Source organism: Ascaphus truei, chromosome 2 (genome assembly GCF_040206685.1).
Source record: "Ascaphus truei isolate aAscTru1 chromosome 2, aAscTru1.hap1, whole genome shotgun sequence".
NCBI classification, from domain to species: domain Eukaryota; kingdom Metazoa; phylum Chordata; class Amphibia; order Anura; family Ascaphidae; genus Ascaphus; species Ascaphus truei.
Window position 1 is genome coordinate 433,229,638 of NC_134484.1, and position 16,730 is coordinate 433,246,367.

Here is a 16,730-nt window from a genome sequence, read left to right on the forward strand (position 1 = left end):
ATGTGTGAAAGTGGAAATTTACTATACTCAAGACCAATAACAGAGCAGCTGTAATATCAGCAAATAGTTGAGACCCTTTGGCCACCCTAAGGCTGCCACCTTTTCCTGCGACTTTGGTGTTTTCTAAGAGTTTAAGGCGAAACAGCTGCATGCAAACACACAAGCACAAAGATGCAGTGGGGGGCTTGTTCTACTAGCTACGTTGCCGCTAGGTGGCAAAGTAAAAGCAAATTGAGTTATCTTTTGTCATACTGTAGTTTGAAAGGATCCTATAGCGTTTCACACAGGTAAGGTTGTTACATTTAGTTAGTTTGTACAGGGCTGCCATCAGTGAGACACCGGGCCAATTGTCCTGGCTCCAAGACGATGGGGGACCCAGCAGGCAGAATCAGACATGTATATTTAGATAACTTTTTGTCCACTTTGTGAGTTCGCATAGATTTCTTTTAAACAAATCAACTCATCATGTTTATAGAATGTATTCGAAAGTTTTCACTTATTTGCTGCTCATGTTAAAATTAATAATTTTCCGTTTTTTATGTATCTGGTAATTATTTTTAGAGTGCTCTTTAAATGAACGAACTGGAGAAAATTAGCCAATTCATAAAATTATTCAATGACTGCGTCTGATGTTATATTTACGTGAGATTTTAATGTTTTCCTAATCTGTATCCATTGACCTAAAAACACGTCTTAAATTTAGATAAAAATAAAGGTGGTTGCTATTTTCTGTCATGTCCACGGCAGCACGCACGTATGAATTAATCACGTTTGCCTCTTAGTAGGACACAGACTGTTACCAGATACTACAGATATAGGTCACACACTGCCGCACTTCTTTAGGGACTTATTTAATAAAATCCGAATTTACCTAAATGAGGGGTTTAAAAGGAAAATGGCCTCAATGGCCAATTTTGGACTTCATTTAAATCCTTTCCCCACCTTCCTTTTTTTTGGGGGGGGGGGGGATTACTATTGGTTGGACACAAGTTTTCCACAGGCATTTCCGGTGGTTAGTCACAACATCTGTAAATTAGCAACAGTTTGCAGTCTGTCACAGATAACAGCATGTTGTTTGCGACCGTAACTTTATCAGCGCTTTTTAGCAGCAGTTTGCGCAAGTCTGCCACCCAGATCTTGTGCAGCAGTTTGCATAAATCTGGCAGTGATCAAAACATGTGGAAAACAATAACAATAGCGCTCAAAACAAACCCAAAATATAATAATAATAATAATAATAATCACTATTGTGACAGTGAAAATTTGATAAATACAATCAGTGACAATGCAAAAACAGTGATAGTGCACGTGCCTATTTAAAGTGCATATATAAGGTGAAAAAAGCCTCAAAATAAACTACAACACTTGAAAAAAGACTGTTTCACTTGTCTTCTCATGGATAATTTTCAAAGCGTCAGGGGAGTTCGTCTCGAAGTCATAAAATAGAAAAAACATATCATAGTGCAAAAATGTTTTAACAGTGAAAAAAGTGAAAATACTTCCAAAATGACTACTCACATTTTAAGTAATCAATTTAGACAGTCATCCAACTTAAGGGGTGGATGCGCCCTGTGTGTGAACAGCAGCCACCAATCACTGTGACACAACCAGACAGTGTATATATTTCATGGAGGGCAGCACAGTCGTGCCAGAGGCAAGGAGTTCTATCAGCAGCAGTCTAGGTTCCGTACTGGTTCATTGTAAGTTATGTTAACAAAGCTAAAATGTCACCTCCAAGAAGGGCAGATACTTGGGAGCTTCTGGCACCAGTTACTAAAACTTTTGCCAAAGCAAATCTTATGGCTTTGCAAAGATTAAACATATTTCACGTTTAGCTTGTGTTTGGTATAAAAGCGCTCTAGCAGACGAATACTGTATACGTTGTGTTTTTCCAAGACCACACAAACGCTTATCTACCGATTTTATTGGAGAAATGTTCCAGTAGATTATTTGACTATATCGCCGAAGAAGCCGTTTGGGCAGTTTTGGCCCAAAATTCCCTATCGACTTCAATGGGGAATTTTGGTGCAAAATGGCCCAATTGGCCACTTCAGTGGATATACTGTAGAGTAAGTCCCATGACTTACGTAAGTCCAATGCAGGGAATATTGGATGCCTGCTATCAGTCCATGCAACAGACTCTGGAAATATTAGAGAGTTTTCAATCTGAGAGATCTAGTTTTTCGTATCTACTTTCACAGTCTTTTCAAGCTATTCAATGTAAGAATTTGGATCTGGATGAGGAATCTGACCTAGAGCAGGACTCTTCAGATAAAGAAAAAGAGGAACGCTTCCTTTTGTCCCTGGCTGATTTTAGATTAGCCATTAGGAAAATTGAAGACACAAAGGAACACCTAAATAAACAAGATATGTTCAGGAGCCACTGGAAGAAAGAAGTAATGAAGTAAGGAAGTAATGAAAGTAATGAAGTAATGAAAGAGAATGAAGTAATGAAAGAGATGACCAATGAAGAATGCTAGAAACCTGACACGGTCCTTGGTGTTGCAAAGATTTAAGTCTATGTATCCGTTTCAATGTTCGGATGCATAGCCATGGGAAAATGCTCTTAATGTGGACCCTCCAATAGCTAGACTTTTAAAGAAGACCACCATCCAATTGAATGATAGGGCTGCACCCAGAGACCCAAAGATAATTGATGCCTCTCTAAAAGCAGACTCATCAGGAACAATATACAAACCTTATATTTTCAGTATTCATTTCTCAGGCAGTCAAAGCATGATTTTTGACTTGAAGGTTACTTGATAAAATGTGTTGCAAAAGCAAAGATACACTGTACAAGAACAATTTGCAACCTTTAACTTTAGCTGTAGAATTTCTCTGTGAAACTTCCTTCCATAACGTAAAGCTTTGAGCGAGGGCAATGGCATCCACAGGAGGAGGTAGAAAAGCAGTATGGCTTAAGTCATGGAAGCAGATTTCTCCTCCAAGGATGGCCATCTATATCACATGCCTTTCAGAGGATCCTGTTTGTGTAGGATCCTTTTTGATCCATATCTTGATCAACTTAGAGAATCTAACAGGTGAAAAGAATATTTGTACTGCAAGACAAGTTTGAAGCAGAATCGCATCTAAGGCACCTAGATTTTGTTCTACTAGTTTTATTTTTGTTGGTCTTTTAGTCCCTTGAGAACAGATAAGAATTTTTGTTACTTCAAGAAAAGGTAAGCTACCTTTTTTTTAGACTATTCAAGAATAGGAAGGGTTCCGCGAGCTCGAAACCTCAAACCATATGAGTCGTGTCTCAACTGAAGGAAGGCTAAAGGAATTTTCCGTACAATCGGTGAAAACTGCCTCTGACAAATTGGGTCATATCTAAGCTATCGAGCATTTCACCTGGAATTCCTTCTGACAGGTCCATGGGCCCTCTCCTCCCCCAGCTATGAATTAGTCAAAGGAGTCAAGCGTTGGATCAAGACATTTAAACAAATGAACAGAGTGATTACCTGAGCGCAATACCATTCAGCCAGCAAGGAGAATACTTTGTATCCCTTTTCTGGTGCTGAAAGCAACATCAGGAGGTTATAGATCTGGAATACTGTACATTTAAAGTGTAGAAACAAATTAATTATGCACAAACACTTAAAGATATAGTCAGATCAATTACAACATTCCTTTTTCAGCAAATTTTAATTTCCATAGATCTAAAAGACCAATATCAATATGTACCAATTTTGAGAAAACCATCAGCGATTCCTACAATTTGCACTACAAATTCGTTTTGGAGCCAGCCGCTTTCAGTTCACGTTTTTTGCCGTTTTGGCCTAGCATCGGCCCCAAGTATTTTCACACACTGCTCGAAATTGCAACAGTTTGATGAAACAAGGCATAGCTTTTATTCCTTTGTAACGGGTGGACCCCCTTGTCAGACCCCCCCAATCTCACATTGGCCCGTGTGGTCTAACCGGTCCCCATTACGTGATCGTGTATGGTGGTGCACCTGCAAGTAACAGGACTCCTGAGTCTCCCGCTTGATGGTATTAGGGGATGTCATCAGGACAGGTAGCTGAGGTAGTGGGTGCGAGTCCAACTTACATCATGTGCAGCGCCTCCACCTCATCAATATCTATGCTTCCGCAGGGAGATGGTCCTGGTGAGGAACTCCTTCTCGGTGGTGACTGCCACTGCTGAGTAATCTCACACTCACACAGTGGGGTTTTCATTAACAAGGCCATCTTTATTGTAGTTTGGGATGTAGCAGACTGCCCCATGCAGCTGCCGGCTCTAGCCGCACATCTCTTCGTGCTGTCCCTTTGCCAGGTACGCCCTCCCGTATTGAAGTGGGATTCCCTCTTCTCCTTGAGAGATCACCCCTGTGCCAGGTCCCTGGACACAGTGTGGCTTAGACAGACTTGATTGGTCAACCTGTACCGCTAGTTACTGCACTAGGGTCACAAAAGTGTTCCTACAATCCCTTATGCAGGAGCATACTCGTTATCAGCTACTTCACACAACTGCTTGTAAACAACACTAACTGACAGTGTTGTGCCCTTTATACCTCAGGGGGCAGGCGCATCTCTGATGTCACTATCCAGGGACTCAGAGCATACAGCCACTCCCTTCCATACACAGGGCACCTCACCAGGGTGTGAGGGAAAACCTCCATAACTACTGTTGGCAGGCCTGTACTTACCAGGGCTTACTGCCAACAGGGAAGATGTCTGCAGTCATTATTATGCATGGCTACACCTTATTTACACAATCTACTAATCACGGCACCGTCAAGAGATTTTAATTATTCAACATCTACAGAGAATAACACAGACCCTGTGTCACCATGGTTTGATGATGAATTGGCCAAAGTTTTTCAGTATGAAGATGGACAAAGTTTGTCTCCCAGAGGAGAGTGCTGAAGCTGTCTACTGACGCAAGAAAGTTAAGTAAAGGAAACCTGATTTCCATCCATGAATGCATGTCCATGTTAGGAAATATGATTGCGTCCGTTGAAGTAGTTCAATTGACATGCTTTCACATGCGTCTGTTTCAACAAACGTCCTGTAGTATTGGAACAGAAAAACAGTCTTTGGATCAACAAATGTCTCTTCCTCAAAACCAAGCTGTCGCTAAAATGGTGGCAGCAAAGAAGAAATATATAAAAAGATTGTCCACTCTGGGATTGCTAAAAGGATAATCTTGATGACTTATTAGAGGAAGTCAGGATGGGGCACGCATCTGGGAAGACCGTTCAGTGAAGGGTTCCTCCAGCAAATATATTAGAAATGCGAGCTATATTCCAGGCAATTATGAACTTTTCAGACTCCCCAAGAGGGAAATGCCACCGGATTCAATCAGACAATGCCACCACACTCGCATAAAGCCATGAAGAATGGACCAAGTGTGTCCATATGTTGAGGTACACAAAATCCTAGTTTTGGCAGAGGCAAATGTGCAGACTATTTTGTTAGTACACTCCCAGGGGAACATCGGCCCTACTGTAGATTAATGCAGTCACCCTATAATTCAAGGGGAATGGGCTCTTCATCTGCAAGTTTTCTTAAAATTCTAGTACAGTATTGGCATCTGCCTCAATTGTCATGATGGCAAACGAAAAATACCAAACGCCCCCTCTTTTAAAAAGTGCAACAATTTTTCTTCCGTCGCTGTGTCCAAACCCGTCAAAAGAACTACATTTTTTAGATTTAGTTAGATACCTGGAGAAAATCTGATAAGTTGTTTGTTCTTCATTCCGGATACAGAAGAAGCATTACAGCCTCAAAATCTTCCATTTCCAGAGTACTGAGGGAAGCCATATCATAAGCATATCCCTCCGGACAAAAAAGCCCATTCGACTAGGCTGAATGCCACCTCATTGGCAGAGAACGCTCAGGCTTCTCCCTGAGATATTAAGCATTAAGCAACACACAAATACATAAATTTTATGCTTTTTGTGAATATAGTCCTCCTAGTATTTTGGTTGTTTGTTTGCCATTCTTTTTTGAGTTATTGCTTTGGAAAAAAACACTTAAGTGTATCTGGTGACAGCCAATCAAAATACATTCTCTTAGGGGCAAAGGTGACCAACTCCCATGTGTGCTGTCTAATGGAATGAAAAATAATTGATGGTAAGAAAATTTCCTGCATAACTTACATCATTTTTGTTTAGGTGAGGAATAAGACAAATAAATGACTAGATTATAATATACATTTGGGGCCATATTTCTTAAGTGGTGCTATGCCAATAAGACCCCCTTGTGCTCTTCAGTAAATCTTACAACTCATTCAGTTAGAGCCCATTTAAGGTGTCTCATGGCATAGCACCACTTAATAAATATGTGCCTTTTGTGTTGATGAATTTTCAGCATATTCCTTTATAAAATGAGTTTTCTGACTGTCTGATTCTTGCCTACGTCATTGGTTGTATGTACTGGGAACCATGATACATGGTGCTTTTATGATGAAGTACAATAGAAATTCAGAGCAGGGGCTTAAAAATCCTTCAAAGGTTTTCGGTTTTAATTCTGCTTTTTTACAGATAAATCTGAAAACTATTATCTGCTTACTGACTTTTTTTTTTCCTATTATAGGTGACACCTGTTCCTGATTTTTTTTTAACCGCAATAAAACTCCACCATGATCAAACAGGAGCAAAATATTTGCATGTTGCCAGAGAAGACTCCAATAATTTATTCAGGTACACACACAGCATGGGCATCAACATGTGTTCTGAATGGAACAGAGCAGAACTGGCTTTGATAGAGCAGCAGAAATGTGCTAGAGCAATGCAGAGTATTTCATGAGCACAGTGCGTGTCATAAATATCTAAGCTTATTTGAATTATCATTAGGTTTAAAATGAAAACGCATTTTATAGGGCCGGTCTATTAAAATGAAGGATTTATTCTTGGACATACAAGCCATTGGAGGAACAAAGGCTTTGCTGTTGACTGGCCATTTTTACATACTGTACAGTATATCTCTCTGGATCAAGTATAACAACATAATAAATATAATGAATTCCCTCTTACAGTAAGTGGATAAAACTTTCTAATGAGAAATGTACAAAATTGTGACATTTTGTAAGATAGTGGAAAGATGTTATTAAAACTCTTTATATTATTCTTTGGGTGATTCTATCTCACTTTTTATATCGTTCGCTGCTGCTTGTATTGCACTTGCCTGATTGAAAAATTAATGTGTGTGTGTTAATTATATTATATTTCTATTTTTGACCATTAGAAAATGGGTAAATTGATGTGCATCAGCTATACTTTACTCTAATTCTATCGTTACAACTGTATTGTGTTCCTCAGCTCGCAGTATATTTTGAAAGCTTCTGCATCTCGTGGTCTTATGTTTTCTCCTTTTTAGCTTCCATAATTTACACTTGAGGTGTCATAAAACCTGCATTCATTACTAAATTTGTCCCATTCACTGCAAAAAAAATGCTTCTCCGAACCAGTGTTAATGCTCTGCAAATCTATATACTGTAGTACAGGGGTGCGCAATTTTCTTACCTTGCGCCCCCCCCCCCCACCGCACACCCCTGCAACGTCAAATGACGCTGCCCCGTCATTTGATGCCACGTCTCTATGGCAACGGGTGTCAAATGACGCCGCGTTGCCATGGAGACACGTGGACTGAAGCCGGTGGCCTCTGTAAACGCCGCACCCCCCCCCCCCAAAAAAAGTCTTGCGCCCAGGGGTCCACAGGAGTTGAACGGTGCTATTTTTCATGGACACCTTGGTGTCCGAGATGCTTGACGATTTTAGTTAGTTACTAGTGCTCCCTCATAGACACTTAAATAGCCGTGCAATAGTCCGCCTCTCTGTCATACTCCCCCCCCATGCGGCTTCCTATTGGCTTGCAGGACCCACAAGATTAGGGGGCCATTTTGAATCCCCTAAAGAAAAACACTGGCAACTGAGGATAAAAGGCTAGACTGGCGTGCTGCTTTAAATGCACTGTAGTCATATTGTAGCTGCTTGTTTTATACCATGCCACTTTGGTGTAGATTCAGTAAGGTGCGATAAGAGTTAAGTAATATCTTGCTAGTGCGGTTAACCAACAATGCCTATTGCGCTTTAATGAATAGATTCAGGTTACAAGGGCTTTAGAATAGATACTGTGTACTTGGAATTATTTATCATGCTTGTTTTGTGTTGTTGATTATTCTGTGAGTTGAAATGTATACTTTGCACCAACTATTTGTGTAACGTTTCGAAAGATAAAATAGTTGCCATATTAATAATTAAAACAAATAGGGAGAAACCTTGCTCAACTTGTATGGATAGCTATGTGTGCTACCTGGAAGGTAAGGTGGATACTGAAAGTGTACCAGCAAGATGCACAGAAAAACAAAATCCCAAATGTATCCCAATTATGAAAAATATTAAACTTTACATTTAATTGGCAAGAGTTGCAAAATGTGCATACTATAAAATGAATTCATCAAAATAATCGCACGCACGCTCCTAGAGTACAGTGAAACAAAAAAGGTGTTCACCCCAAGGGGGTAAAACAGTCTCTCTTGCGCTTGGTGGGATGGGCAACCTAGGAAAGCACAGGACACAGAAATTTGGGATTTTTGGGAGATACGGTATATATGTCAGAGTCCTACCTGCTCCTCACTCAGAGCTAAGTGAGCATACATTACCAAATGGGTGACAGGCAGTGACTAATTTATTCACCTTTCTCCCACACTAATTACCATCAGAATTACTGCCTTAGTAACCACAATATCATTTTTATTTGTGGTCTCTGTTTTTTAGGTGCATTCACTGTTCTGCAACTTACAGCCAAGCACAACGTTTAAGAATAGATTAATACACCCATTTTTCTCTCTATCTGAATCCAAGCTTTACATCAGGGTGTCTACTCCACACACTTCAATATGCCGTGTGCTCTGGGCTTTCCTAGGTTGCCCATCACATCCAGCGCAACAGACTGTTTTACCCCCTTGTAGCGTGTGTATATATATATATATATACAGTGTTCGACAAATCACCCAAAAATCTACTCGCCCAACCAAAAAATCTACTCGCCACCTAGTCCCGCCCCCAACCCCGCCCCTAGTCCCGCCCCCAACCCTAGTCCCGCCCCCAACCCCGCTTTAAAATAAAATATATAAATAAAATACATTTAATAAATTCCTAGTCAGAACAACATTCATTTTTGACATAAATGTATTTATTGTATTACATTATACTACAATTAGGCCTTGTTACGTGTGTGTGTGAGTAAATTTCAGATCTAGAAATAAAAGCCAGATGTGAATGACTAGTTTCCTGAACCTCTTAACCAGTGTCTGGATGCCCCCGCTTCACAATATCTAAAGCAGCAATCCCACTTGGGATCTTACCTGATCCGCAGTCCCTCAATGTCCAGGTACCTCATTCCCGCAATGTTACACATTGGAGGGGATGTGTTCCCTACCTGTCTTCTGGGTTAGGGGGGATTCCGATATCTTCCGTGTGAAGCTTGAGTCAGATCTGGAAGACAGCAATATAGGTTATTTCGGTGTAGTATAGGGCAAGTAAGATATATAGGGTAAATAAGCGATCCAGAGTGTGGGGGGGTTAGAGAATAGAGGGAGAGAGAGAGTGGGGGGGAGAGAGAGAGAGTGTGTGGGGGGGGAGAGAGAGAGAGTGTGGGGGGGGAGAGAGAGAGAGTGTGGGGGGGGAGAGAGAGAGAGTGTGGGGGGGGAGAGAGAGAGAGTGTGGGGGGGGAGAGAGAGAGAGTGTGGGGGGAGAGAGAGTGTGGGGGGAGAGAGAGTGTGGGGGGAGAGAGAGTGTGGGGGGAGAGAGAGAGTGTGGGGGGAGAGAGAGAGTGTGGGGGGAGAGAGAGAGAGTGTGGGGGGAGAGAGAGAGTGTGGGGGGAGAGAGAGAGTGTGGGGGGAGAGAGAGAGTGTGGGGGGAGAGAGAGAGTGTGGGGGGAGAGAGAGTGTGGGGGGAGAGAGAGTGTGGGGGGAGAGAGAGTGTGGGGGGAGAGAGAGAGAGTGTGGGGGGGGAGAGAGTGTGGGGGGAGAGAGAGTGTGGGGGGAGAGAGAGAGTGTGGGGGGAGAGAGTGTGTGGGGGGGAGAGAGAGAGAGTGTGGGGGGGGAGAGAGAGAGAGTGTGGGGGGGGGGAGAGCGAGAGTGTGGGGGGAGGAGAGAGAGAGTGGGGGAGAGAGAGAGAGAGTGGGGGAGAGAGAGAGAGAGTGGGGGAGAGAGAGAGAGAGTGGGGGAGAGAGAGAGAGAGTGGGGGAGAGAGAGAGAGAGTGGGGAGAGAGAGAGAGAGTGGGGGAGAGAGAGAGAGTGGGGGGGAGAGAGAGAGAGAGAGTGGTGGCAGAGAGAGAGAGAGTGGGGGCAGAGAGAGAGAGAGAGTGGGGGCAGAGAGAGAGAGAGAGTGGGGGCAGAGAGAGAGAGAGAGAGTGGTGGCAGAGAGAGAGAGAGTGGGGGGAGAGAGAGAGAGAGAGAGTGGGGGGAGAGAGAGAGAGAGAGAGAGTGGGGGGAGAGAGAGAGAGAGAGAGAGTGGGGGGAGAGAGAGAGAGAGTGGGGGAGAGAGAGAGAGAGTGGGGGAGAGAGAGAGAGAGTGGGGGGGAGAGAGAGAGAGTGGGGGGGAGAGAGAGAGGGTGTGGGGGAGAGAGAGAGGGTGTGGGGGAGAGAGAGAGGGTGTGGGGGAGAGAGAGAGGGTGTGGGGGAGAGAGAGAGGGTGTGGGGGAGAGAGAGAGGGTGTGGGGAGAGAGAGAGGGTGTGGGGGAGAGAGAGAGGGTGTGGGGGAGAGAGAGGGTGTGGGGGAGAGAGAGGGTGTGGGGGAGAGAGAGAGGGTGTGGGGGAGAGAGAGAGGGTGTGGGGGAGAGAGAGAGAGAGTGGGGGCAGAGAGAGAGAGAGTGGGGGCAGAGAGAGAGAGAGAGAGAGAGAGAGAGTGGTGGCAGAGAGAGAGAGAGTGGGGGGGGAGAGAGAGAGAGAGTGGGGGGGGAGAGAGAGAGAGAGTGGGGGGAGAGAGAGAGAGAGAGTGGGGGGAGAGAGAGGGAGAGAGAGAGAGAGTGGGGAGAGAGAGAGAGAGTGGGGGAGAGAGAGAGAGAGTGGGGGGGAGAGAGAGAGAGTGGTGGGGAGAGAGAGAGAGTGTGTGGGGGGAGAGAGAGAGAGTGTGGGGGGGGGAGAGAGAGAGAGTGTGGGGGGGGAGAGAGAGAGAGTGTGGGGGGGGGAGAGAGAGAGAGTGTGGGGGGGGGAGAGAGAGAGAGTGTGGGGGGAGGAGAGAGAGAGAGTGTGGGGGGAGAGAGAGAGTGGGGGGAGAGAGAAGAGAGAGAGAGTGGAGGCAGAGAGAGAGAGAGTGGGGGCAGAGAGAGAGAGAGTGGGGGGAGAGAGAGAGAGAGTGGGGGGAGAGAGAGTGGGGGGAGAGAGAGTGGGGGGGAGAGAGAGTGGGGGAGAGAGAGAGTGGGGGGAGAGAGAGAGAGTGGGGGGAGAGAGAGGGTGTGGGGGGAGAGAGAGGGTGTGGGGGGAGAGAGAGAGGGTGTGGGGGAGAGAGAGAGGGTGTGGGGGGAGAGAGAGGGTGTGGGGGAGAGAGAGAGGGTGTGGGGGGGAGAGAGAGGGTGTGGGGGGGAGAGAGAGGGTGTGGGGGAGAGAGAGAGGGTGTGGGGGGAGAGAGGGTGTGGGGGGAGAGAGAGGGTGTGGGGGGAGAGAGAGGGTGTGGGGGAAAGAGAGAGTGTGGGGGGAGAGACACAGAGGGGAGAAACGGTGGGTGACACACAGAGGGTGACTGACTGACTGGGGGGGTGGTGACTGACTGGGGGGGTGGTGACTGACTGGGGGGGTGGTGACTGACTGGGGGGGTGGTGACTGATTGGGGGGGTGGTGACTGATTGGGGGGGTGGTGACTGATTGGGGGGGTGGTGACTGATTGGGGGGGTGGTGACTGATTGGGGGGGTACCTCTGGTGTCACACACATACACATGCTCCCATACACACATACACTTGCTCCCATACACATGCTCCCATACACATACACTTGCTCCCATACACATACACTTGCTCCCATACACATACACTTGCTCCCATACACATACACTTGCTCCCATACACATACACTTGCTCCCATACACATACACTTGCTCCCATACACATACACACATACACATGCTCCCATACACATACACACATACACATGCTCCCATACACATACACATGCTCCCATACACATACACTTGCTCGCATACACTTGCTCGCATACACTTGCTCCCATACACTTGCTCCCATACACTTGCTCCCATACACTTGCTCACACACACACACGGGGGGGGGGGGGGGAAGGAAAGGCCACGACCAGCACCACCACCACCACGCTCCTCCCCCACCCACCCCCCGCTCGTGGGGGGGGGGGGGCAGGCCGACACCCCCCCCCCCCCATACCTCACGCGGGCATATTGGAAGCTTTGGGGAGGCAGGGTGGGTGGGAGGCACGTGGCGAGGTATCCCCCAGGGGACAGTCAGCCCCGCAGTGGCCGCTACTACCCTGCTCCCCTCGCCGGCATGTCTTCACAGTGCGCGGCCAAGCAGCTTTGCAGACTGCTTCTTCCCCCCAGCCCGCGGCGGCATGAAGCTAGCTGGCGGGGAGGCAGCAGGGTAGGTGGGAGTCACGTGGTTAGGGCCGAGTCTGCAAGCAGTGGGGACCTCCCGCCTGAGGCAGCGATCGGTGGATCGAGGGGGAAGGGGACGGGAGCAGGGGACAGGAGCAGGGGACAGGGACAGGAGCAGGGGACAGGCGGAGGGGAAGGGGACAGGAGCAGGGGACAGGAGGAAGGGAAGGGGACAAGAGCAGGGGACAGGAGGAGGGGAAGGGGACAGAAGCAGGGGAATGGAGGAGGGGAAGGGGACAGGAGCAGGGGACGGGGACAGGAGGAGGGGACAGGAGAGCTGCCGCGGTGGGGAGTAGGGAGCCATGTAGAGACAAGGGGGATCGCAGGGAAGGAGCAGAGGGGCCGCAGCATGGCGTGTACTTACTCTTGATGTCCGGGCAGAAACAATGGCTGCTCGTTGGGGGCGGGCTCATATAGAGCCTGGCCGCGCGCCCACAAATCCTGGGAGCGCGCGCCAAACAGCAGTCAGGTAGGGATTTTTTTTTTTTTTTTTTTCAGCGCGAACGGGGGAAATTTAAAAAAAAAAAAAAAAAAAAACACGTGTGCTGCTTGGGCCAATGTTTACTCGCCTGGGGGTTAAATCCACCCGCCCCGGGCGAGTAAATGTATAGGATTGTCGAACACTGTATATATATATATATATATATATATATATATATATATATATATCTCGAAATGCTTTTATTTGTGCGAGCTTTCCAGATACACTGATCTTTTCTTCCGGCGATGTTACAATGAATGAATGAAGCAAGGATTCATTGTAACATCGCCGGAAGAAGAGATCAGTGTATCTCGAAAGCTCGCACAAATAAAAGCATTTCGTTAGCCACAGAACGGTATCATCTATATTTTTTGATTATTGAAGCTTGGCTAACACGGTACTGATACCTCTACATGTATGTATGTATATATATATATATATATATATATTGTAATATAGGAGCACTAAAGTGTGTGTGTGTGTATATATATATGTGTGTGTGTAAATACAACTGTATGCTCATCTGCATGTCTTAGGCAGGTTTGCAACCCCGCCTTTCCCCATTATCACCCAGCACACAGCACTTCCACTGCAGCAAGGGATTCTGGGAAATGACATGCAAATGAGCACACAGTGCCACTTTTTGCTTCAAAAACCATTATATATATATATATATATATATATATTCTTTGATGTATTCATTTTCATGCAGTAATATGCACACTTTACACTTAAATGTAAACTTTTATATTCCATACATTTTTCATCATTTGGATAAATGTTGTTGGTTGTGCACCATGTACCATTTATTTTAGGGATTCCCTCCCCCCCCCCCCCCTTCTCTGTGTACCTTGCTGGTTCACATTCAGTATGTTACTAATTGGGGGGATTTTCTTTTGTTCTTTTGCTTAAACAATATAGAAGTTAAAATATGACATTGTTCTTCCTAAGTGCAAAATGTGGTATGGCCCACATACATCTGTGTATCGTCCACATTGCAAGAACCTTAAACAGGTGTTTGAGAAGTGAGACTATTGTAATGATAAAACTACTATAATTACTGTATATAAATATAAAGTCTGTCTTCAACTATTTAACAAAGATGTCTCTAATTTTGTTTTGCAGTGTACAGTTTCGAACAACTCCCCTAGACAGCACTGGGGTACCGCATATACTTGAACACACCGTTTTGTGCGGCTCTCAAAAATATCCATGTAGGGACCCTTTCTTCAAAATGTTAAACAGATCACTATCCACATTTATGAATGCATTCACAGGTAAGCATGTTCATGAACGCACTATTTGCTCAATTACTGTACAGTAGCTTTCTTTGGCATTAATCTCTAATTTTTAACTGGACACCACACGCGCGCACGCACTCACGCGCGCGCACTCACTCCCAGGTCTTAAAGTAGAAAAAAGTTTAATGCAAGAAATAAACTTTATTTTTATTTTTTTAAGCCGTAAACTTTTTTTTTTTTTTTTTTAAGAGGCAATCCAAGCCGTTTTTTTGTTTTTATTTTTTTATATAGGATTGAAGTGTATGGTCTCTGGAGCTGAACCACATACATTTCTGATTCGGGTACCCCTTGCTTCCGGAGATACTTGCCTCCATAGGGGCTTCCGGCACCCTCTCCAGGGTTCACTATATGGCTGCCTTTCGAAGCTCTCGAGCCAATAGTAAGCCATGACGTCACCTTGTGCGGCTTCCTATTGGCCCATGGGACGAGGAAGCTGAAAACTGCAGAGATACTGCTACCCCCTTTTTGAGGCAAGTATCTCCGGAAGCAGAGGGTCCCGCAGCTGAAATTCATGCGGTTTTGCTCCAGAGACACCCTGCTTCAATCCTATATTAAAAAAACAAAAAAAAAAAACCCCTGGCTTGGATGGTTTTTTTAAGACCTGTGAACCTTTCGTTTTTATTCTAATTTTTGTATCACCTATTTTTACATAGTGCACCCAGCCAATACATGTTTGTTAGTGGAGTGCCGCTGATCTCTCGATCTTTGATCTGGTCTTAGATCTCTGATCGTGTGTGTGTGGTGCTTGTATAATGAGAGATTATGATCTCAATAGGAAAGAAAATTCACAGGACCAAAAAGAAAATTTTGCTTCGTAGGCCGCAACGCTTTTGGCTCATTGCGATCTCCTACTTTTTCCAAGTAGTTGTATGAGGCTATACTTTTTATGACTTTTTACAAAATGGTGTTAGGTTTTAGGTTTCAGGTGCATGAGACTTGAGAAGTGGTAAGACCTGGCGCCATATAATAACTGCGACTGAGGACTCGTTCATTCCATTGTCGTTGCCTGTACAAACTATAACAAATGTAAGATACAAAAATAAGTATATAATCCGTGTTTAAAGTTGACTTATTTGTGTTTTTGTTTTGGCACAGCAAGTGACTACACAATGTACCCATTTTCAACTCAAAATACCAAGGATTTTCAGAATCTTTTGTCGGTGTATCTAGATGCGGTATTCTTCCCATGCTTGAGAGAACTGGATTTCTGGTAAGATTTCAAATGAAAGAACTCTACTGGCCAGTCTGGTCGCTAAATAACAAGCTTCGTTAATTGACAAATCTATTATTTTAGGCAAGAAGGATGGAGACTGGAGCATGAAAATCCTACGGATCCAAACTCGCCGTTAATCTTCAAAGGAATCGTGTTTAATGAAATGAAGGGGTCATTTGTAAGTTGCTTTTTTGTAGCTTCCATCATAGCGTTATATTTAAAGTTTACTTTGTTCATTTTTTAGAGATTCCATTTTGACATAAACACGAGTTCAGTCATACAGGCACGTACACCACATTTCTATATCAGGTTAAACATTGACCGTGCATTAGGCATGGACAAGCATATCGAATTCATCCGAAATTTAAACATTACAGGAACTAAACCTTTTGGGATAACCATGGTAATAGAGAAACTGTAATTTTTTTAAGTCCCTGGCTTCAGCCTCAGCATCAAACCAAAAACCTATCCATTCTTCCTTCCTTCCTGTTAACATGTTTTTGGCAATGGGACATTTACCGTTTAAGCTATTTCAGAAGCTAGAAAGCTTAGCAGTACATTTCAGATTTCTAGTTTCATACTCTACATCACAAAACATGCCTAACTGGCTCATGAAAATGAAACCTGGATATCTTGGTTTAATTTTGTGTAGGTCCTACAGCATGCACGTGTTAAAGCTGTAACACCCCTTTCTCCTCCCCTACCCCCTCTTGGGAGGCCAAGAGCTCGTTTTCTCACACAAGAAAAAAACATCAAACTTGGCCGCAAGGTCACGAGTCGAAAGTTACATTGTCTACTGATGACGTTGCAACTTCTTTTTTTTGGCCACAGAAAGCCAACCCAGAACTCACATGGGAGCTGCTGAAATGGTTCCATGGCAAGGCAATGCCGGGTATGGTGCTGGTACTAATATAATACCAATATGCATACTCTACCTGCCAATCCAGCACCATAGTGAACAGGTCAGAGAGGAGTTATAAATGTGTTTTTAATAAACACACTGGGGGTCTTCTTTTATCCTCAAGAAAAAATATTTTTCGAAAAGATTTAGAAATCTAGTTGGTTTGGCTAGCCTTATTAACTTAATATGGATCTGGAATCCGAGTACCTAATGCACTGTTAACATGCTTATTCCAGTTTTTGGTCACAAACGCTAGACCTTTTT

At 44.6% G+C, this 16,730-nt stretch overlaps 1 protein-coding gene across 2 annotated transcripts in view; it reads left to right on the top strand.

Annotated features, from left to right (window-relative positions):
• PITRM1 (pitrilysin metallopeptidase 1) overlaps positions 1-16,730 on the top strand; it is a 58,892-nt gene that overhangs the window by 14,462 nt on the left and 27,700 nt on the right. Inside the window, exons 1-5 of one of the 2 annotated variants that reach the window (XM_075587775.1) lie at positions 6,583-6,649; positions 6,829-6,983; positions 14,177-14,328; positions 15,448-15,562; positions 15,647-15,743. In XM_075587775.1, coding sequence (XP_075443890.1) covers positions 6,844-6,983; positions 14,177-14,328; positions 15,448-15,562; positions 15,647-15,743 — 504 coding nt within the window. In that variant the 5' untranslated portion in view covers positions 6,583-6,649; positions 6,829-6,843. Of the gene's footprint in view, positions 1-6,542; positions 6,650-6,828; positions 6,984-14,176; positions 14,329-15,447; positions 15,563-15,646; positions 15,744-16,730 lie in introns of those variants that run through there. The other variant, XM_075587774.1, reaches the window with a different exon arrangement.